At 30.8% G+C, this 7,842-nt stretch overlaps 1 protein-coding gene across 1 annotated transcript; it reads left to right on the top strand.

Annotated features, from left to right (window-relative positions):
- The first annotated feature begins 3,312 nt into the window (after positions 1 to 3,312).
- LOC113381121 (leucine-rich repeats and immunoglobulin-like domains protein 1) lies at positions 3,313 to 4,371 on the top strand. The gene has a single exon (XM_026620099.1). It carries the CDS (start codon positions 3,313 to 3,315, stop codon positions 4,369 to 4,371), a length of 1,059 nt encoding a protein of 352 aa, XP_026475884.1.
- Positions 4,372 to 7,842: the final 3,471 nt, after the last annotated feature.

Here is a 7,842-nt window from a genome sequence, read left to right as displayed (position 1 = left end):
TCATACTCCTTCAATCGCACCAATTTTCTGACACGCCTGTACTTGCTCAACGTCGGTGTAAATTCCATTGAAAGCAATGCATTTTCTGGATTGAATTCTTTAGAAATTTTAGATCTGGACAGCAACAAGTTGTCTACTTTGGAAAAAAACACGTTCTCAGATTTACCCAGTTTGTTAAACTTGGATCTGAGGCGTAACAATATTAACAGTTCTTGGATGGTGTTTTTAAAGGCTTGTCTAAACTCGAGTTCTTATTTTTGCAATACAACAACATTACTGATATCCAAGGAGCATTTCAAGGTTTAAAGGAAATTAAATCTTTATACCTATCTCATAACCAGATCAAGGATTTGCCTCCAAATGTTTTCAGTGATTTGGCGCACCTGGACAGGCTGCAACTGGAGTATAATTCCATTCAGACAATTGACAAGACCGCGTTTGAGCATGTTTCAACTTTGAAGTTTTTAAATTTAAAGAATAATGAATTAAAAGTGCTTCCCGTTGGCGTTTTTCACGATTTGAAGAGCCTCGTTCAATTGGATTTGAGCGAGAACAAAATCGGGGATAACAGTTTAAGTTATTTCTCGTCTTTTACAAATTTGCAGAAGTTGAACATATCTTACAACTCTTTGAAGAAAATAGAGCGGCTCACCTACTATGCTCTGTCAAGACTGGAAGAATTTAATATTGATCATAACGAGATCGAGTATTTTGACTTTGAAGACATGTTGCAACATACTGTCAAACTCAAAACATTGACTTTGGGCTCGAACAATTTCTCCTGTGATTTTTTGCTGCAACTATCAAAATTCATATCAACAAAAGGCTTAAGCTTAAAATTGGATTCATTGCAACTCGTTAAATATGATACGAATATACACGGAATCAGTTGCCATTTCACGACCAGCATGAAACCACCAACGACCACCAAACCAAGTACCACTTCGCCAACAACTCTTAGAACAACACCAAGTACAACCTCAACTACAACTTTACCGACAACGTTAAACCCAATAGATAATTCAACAACACCGCTTAGTGTTGTATCCAATTCTTCCCCACCAGCTCCTGAATCCAAGTCCGAGAAAATACAGAAAGTTGAGCAATCTAATTGTTCCTTATCTGATAGGCACCATAATTTACTGCTTGTGATGGTGGTTCTTCTAGCTCTCGTTCTAGCAATCTGTATAGGAGTTTTACTTTACAAATTTTCCATCAATTCCAGAAATAATAATTATCCGAGCAATGTCAGATACGTTGAGGACAAAGTCGATCTCATTTGATTTGAAGTCTGGGCCGGAATATTATTTATATTAATTATTATATATGTAAAAATACAATTTAATTGTGTTGTAGTAGTAAATAAAGTTGTTGTATATAGTTTGAATTTTTTTGACGGAGTGAAGCCCGTTGTACTATTCATAGTTTTTGATCGAACTAACACAGTTGCATTACATGAGTAAAGTCAAGGACAAAAACATATCTTGTGTCAAAATTGAAATGATTATGACAAGAACTAAATAAATAATTTAATAACAATTTAATACGCGTAAAATATTGCAAGGACTTTAAATAACCTATTTAAATTGTTAAAATCAAATAAAATATTATTAAATATATAAAACTAATACATTTAGTACGGGCTGTCTAGGGTCAAGGTTAAAACTATCATTTGTGTGAAAATTGAAATTATATTATTGAAATATTATTTTACGTTAATAATTTATTACTAATCTAATACGTGTGATGTGCTAAATAAATTTTAAATAATTCTTCATATAAAATAGCTACACGAAATGGTATATTGTCAATGTGGAAGAATTGAATATAGATTACAACAATATTGAACCATTTGACTATTCCGAATTATTCCAAAATTTGACAAAACTCAAAGTCTTATCAATCGACTATAACAGGTTACTTTGCAAATTTTTGATAGAATTCGCGCAAATCATATCGACAAAACAGTTTTTTCTGCTGAATGACACTTATATCTTTGGATTTGGTTGTGGATTCAGAAGACAAGTTATGGCCAATTCGTTGCATTTAAAATTAGATCCAAATCAAGAATATCAAAATTCCGTATTGGTAGCAGGAATGATAGTTTTCCTAATTCTATTTTTGGTATTAGTATTTGGAGTCTATATGTATTTTTCTAAGTCAGGAAAATTTTTAAGAGTTCAAAAGAATCATGAGGGTGTTTATGGTAGTGCACCAATATCATTTAGGTAGATTGAATTGTAGTAAATTGTAGAATGTTGGATCTTAAATAAAAATTTTATACTAATATTAAATTCGTCTTCTTGAAAGTGATACAAACATTAATTATTAAAGTATATTAATAAATTTAGTACTTTCAGTTTTTGTTTAGTAGTACTTTTTCATGTCTGTGATCCATAAAGAGTATTTTTGCCTAGCTCCATTTTTAATTCGGATTTCAATATACTTATCAGTAATCCATTCTTTAAAATCGATGTGTCTGAACTATACTGAGTTCATTTAATTCTTGCATAAAAATTCTGATAAATTATGGCGCCGGTGATGAAAAAATGCAAACATTTGCAAACAATGATAAAATAACAACAAAGCTGTCTTCGATGCAACTTATTTTTATCTTTTATTAGTTCGGATTTCAATAAATAAATCATTTGCATTTACACGCGGAAAGTGAATAGTAAAACACACAAAAATGTGAGTTAAATTATATTAAGATCTATATCAAATTTAATTTAATACTTTACACGATTTTAGGTATATAATATATTATCTGCATTTTATATACATTTTTTGTATACAACAATGTTTAAGTTTCGATATAAATAAATGTATAAAGACATCTTACACGCACTCCAATAGCATAAAATTTAATGTAATGTGTAATGGTGTGAAGTCTATCGACTTTTTGCATTTGGATCGTCAAATGCCGTTTTATAACAATATCGGTAAGTTATTAAAATAAATCTTTAGCTTATTTAATGACGTTGTAATATTTGAAATCAATATTAAATTCGTAATTAACTTTTGAAATGCCATTATTTTATATCACATGATAAAATGTGTTTGACACTTGCCTGTTGGCCAGTTTCTTTTCAATAATTGAGCATATTTCACAATTCTCAATTCTAAAATGGAAAATAAATCAAAACAACTATACATCTTGAGACTTTTATACTGATATGCCACATGATGTCACAACAATGACTTTTCAAACCAAATACGGCTTTGATTTTAGGCAATATCACCTATTATGGAACAATAAATTCGATTCCATCGCATGCCTTCATGAACTGGTACTCTTTGGACACTTTGAATATGGCCAACGTTGGTTTGGCACAAATTGAACAGAAATCTTTTAGCGGACTCGGTAATCTGACGAAGTTGGACATTCGTAATAATAAGTTGCACAATTTGGAGCCGAATGTATTTGCTGAAATGGAGAATTTGGAAGAACTGAACTTGGAGAAAAATGATGTCAATAGTTTGTTTCTCGTTTTTGTAGGCTTGTCCAATTTGAGGCAACTGTATTTGGGCGGAAATAAAATTGTGAATATAGAGGGTGGTTTTGAAGGTCTATACTCTTTGGAAGTTCTAGACTTATCTTGTAATTTTATACAGGATTTGTCATATTATTTTTGTGGTATGATCAATCTGCATACCTTACGCCTTAGTCAGAATCATCTAAACACTTTGCATCGATCAGGATTTTATTGTTTGACATTACTAAGATTCTTAGATTTGAGCCACAATCAATTAGAAGTCTTGCCAGACGTTTTCACCAATTTACACAACCTACAGGAGCTCGATGTCAGTGGAAACAAATTAACTATTATCGGAATTTCACTAAATTATGGTTTGAGGATATTGAGTTTGTCCAATAATTCCTTGAACACGTTCAATGCAACAGGATCGTGGTGGAATATTGAAGAGTTACACGTTGACCACAATCAGCTATCAGATTTGGAATTTATTGACACTATGAAGCATATGCCGAGTTTGAGAAAGTTGTCTTTAGGTTTTAACAAATACTCTTGTGCAGACTCCAGAGATCTAACCAGCTACGCTTTTGAAAATGGTGTGACACTTCTTCCTTTTCCCACCATTCTACTTGCACAATGCCAAGACTCGACCATGAAACCTAGAACCGGCACCAGAAATAGATCTTCAACTTACGACCATCCACATTATAAAACATCTTTGATGGTTGGAGTATCTTTAGCGTCGATTCTGCTCTTCTTTGTCTTGACATTAGGCTTCATAGTTCTGTGCCATAAATTTGGCAAGTTGTTGCCAAGTATTCACCGTAGGGGTAAAAATAAGGAAGTTGGTGATCGGGTACAAGATTGTGATGAAGTTTATATGACTGTCGACTGATGCGATCTAGGACACCAGTCTTGGAGAAAATTGAACTCGGGTGGGGACTCGAATAGACAATATTATAGATAATTTAATTTATTGTAAGATTGCAGAATATTATATTATATTTATGCAAGGGTTTTAAAAATTAGAATCGATATAGTAAATAAATGCGCCTTTAAAAATATTTTAATGAAACTTTGATAATAAATTTATTTTGAAAAAAAAAATACTTTTACATATTATAAATCGATATTAATTTTTCAGTTTAAATTATATGCAACTGGAAGTGCATTCAGAAGTGGATTTGAAATTGGAAATGGAAGTGGAAGTAGCTTTTCGCGAATTTCCATTTCTATTTCGATGCAAAAGTCAAACAAACGAGAACAATGCGATGCGAATTTCCTTACGAAGCGAAAAATTTATGCAGAACGAAAATGCAGACACGAGATTTTTCAGCCAACGAAATAAAATAATAAAGATCGGTACAATATGCCCACAGTACTGTATATAGTGTTAGTGTAATCGATTGGTGCACTTATTTATTCCACATCTTTTGACTTTCAAATGATTTGTGCAAAATAAATAGCATATTTAACAAAAATATGTAATAGTAATGAGTTACAACATTGTCTAACATTATTTTGTTCTACAGAAACTCAGTATCCAAAATTCTGTAAAATGAAAATAGAAATTTGATTTGAGTGTTTTTAGATGTAATACTGTATATGAAGTACAATTGTGTCGTTTTGCATTTATTTATCCTAATAGTGTTAAAAGTACATTTAGTGTTCTAATCGTTCGCAGATCTTAAACAATATAATAATATTTGAATTTGTTAATAATGAAATAATCTATAATTTTTACTAACAAGAATAGTCTCTAGGGCAGCATACTTCTAAAGTGCGCTTAGAAATGAAAAATTAATCTGAGCACTTAGTTATTACTGTATTAAATAAATTACCGACTAACCACAAATCCCATTACTAATTCTACACCAACTGTATTATATACAATACTACTATAGTTTCACAAATGGTATTTTAATAATGATAAAAAAACAGACTCTTCCACTCTAATGTACATCCATCTTCCTGCAGCAGGAAAATTCCTCGCTCACTGATTTTTTCTCATAGACCCTTATGGGAAATCAATTACCCTGGAGACGAGAGAAAATGATATGTTTCTGATGCGAAAATAAATATATGTACTCGAAAAAATAGATGGAAACTTGCCAAGAGGTTAGAATTGATATGCATGCATGATTTCGAATAATTTGACCAGCAGTAGTTTGTAGGGAAATGAATTTTCAAGTCATTCAAACTCATTTTCATTATAATTACTGTCATTTTCAAATGTGAGAACCGTCATATTAGCCATAGTAGGTACTGAAAATGTGCATTTTGTATTACTTGTCTCATAACATTTAAACATTCTGTCTAATATGAGTAAAATATTCTAAACTTATATAAAATTAAATAATCTGCAATATTGTCTAACATTATATAATTATACAGCATCTCGATATACTTGAAAATTGCATTTGAAGTCAAGATCAACTCGGTGTCTTTCAAAATCGATGTCAAATATTAAAATTTTGGTCTGTCGTTAACAGGGTTAAACCCGCAATGTAATTTGGGCAATTAAGCCTGTAATGGGGAACCGGAAATTGGGAAAATGCAAAAATGTTGTCCTTTGAGGATAATTACCAGAAACCGGACGAAAAGGTAGATATCGTATCTTTTACACCTTCGGGGAGGTTGCTCTTATTAACTCCGGAAAAGAATTTTTATTTTCTACTGCTATAATAATATTATATTATAAAATACTGTTGCATGATTATTTTAGCAGAAATTTATCGACTATTTTATTTATATCAGAAATAACATTTCAAAGTTATAAAACATTGAATAAATAATTACATAAATAATTGTAGTAACTATTATAGAGATTCCTTAATTTAAAGTTATGTAAGGAATGCTTAAAAGTGTGCTGCAAATCAATTTACGGTATAAATTACACTACATCTATTAAATTTCTATTTTTAATTTGGAAAGTACAAGGAGTTGCTGCAGGGCGTTTCTGTAAATATATATATATATATATATATATATATGTCTGTCTGTGAAATTGATTTTCTCCGTCAAGTGTCGAAGCGTCGAAGTGCAGATTTGTCTGAATAATTAAACAGATCCGAAGTGCTCTGTCGCAAATATTCCTGAAGTCGAGGATTTAGATTGCGATATCTAAATCTATCTATTCATCTATATGTAGTTAAATTAAGTTAAGGTGTAGATTATTTATTTTTAAACAAATTTTTAAACTTCCATTCGATTTATCCATGAATTGGTAAACAAAAACCTCTTGCGCTCATTTGAATCCGTGCTTTGTTATAAATACTACTTTAACCCTCCGTCGGTCGGCGTGGTCTGGCCAGACTTTTCGAGTTCAATTAAAAAAAATTACTTCTAGTAATCCTACCGACTTGAAATTTCTTGACTTTTCCTAAAATTTCACTAGCTGTCGATCAATGAAAAAATTAAGACGAAAAAATGTACAGAAGGATAATTATAATTATTTTTTATACTTCGAACGGTCGGAATGGTCTGTCTAGACCACCAATACATTTTGTATGAAATATACGCTTTTTGATATATGTAAACCAGTATTTTGTCTTTTTTCATGATATTTTCTATTCAAACTGCGTTGTATATATTCTTTGCTATGTGTTGTAACATGCATGTTAGTATTTTCACGACGTGAATTCCTTGAAAACCTACCAAACTTATTGGTAATCACAAACACTGAAAATCGGATGAGTAATGCACACATTATCAACAATTTTTCTAATCAAACTGCGTTCGAAATTTTTTTAGCAAACCTGTAGTGAAATTATATTTTCACTTGAGTTTTATAGCTCATTTCAAAGGCGACGCACCTCATTTCGTTTTCATTTGAATTCACATTCATTTCAAAGGCGCCGAAAAAGAATAAATATTGTTTTTCATTGATATAAAACAGAAAAATTTACAAAAAAGCAACGATTTTTTTATATTTCTTGATTTTTTATATAATGTAATATGTAATATTTTTATTATAAGCAATAAAAAGAATAAATATTGTTTTCATTGATATGAAACAGAAAAATTTACAAAAAGCAACGATTTTTTTTATATTTCTTGATTTTTTAATATAATATAATATGTAATATTTTTATTATAAGCAAAGCTCAACACATGCAAAAGACGGTAAGAAAAAGAAAAAAACAAAACTATGAATATTTACTACTAATAATCGTTAACCCTCCGTCGGTCGGCGTGGTCTGGCCAGACTTTTTTCGACTTCAATTAGAAAAAAAAAAATACTTCTAGTAATCCTATCGACTTGAAATTTCTTGACTTTTCCTAAAATTTCATTAGCTGTCGATCAATGAAAAAATCAGGACGAAAAATGCACAGAAGGATAATTATAAGGATTTAATTTTTTTTA

Source organism: Ctenocephalides felis, unplaced genomic scaffold (assembly GCF_003426905.1).
Source record: "Ctenocephalides felis isolate EL2017-DRISC unplaced genomic scaffold, ASM342690v1 CF-g0.4_SCAFFOLD_02605, whole genome shotgun sequence".
Lineage (NCBI taxonomy): Eukaryota > Metazoa > Arthropoda > Insecta > Siphonaptera > Pulicidae > Ctenocephalides > Ctenocephalides felis.
The sequence above is the reverse complement of the archived record's forward strand: the minus strand, read 5'-3'. Positions and strand labels throughout refer to the sequence as shown.

Excerpts from the sequence above, each read along its gene's own strand:
- LOC113381121 (XM_026620099.1), top strand. The coding sequence starts at position 3,313 with ATGGCCAACGTTGGTTTGGCACAAATTGAACAGAAATCTTTTAGCGGA.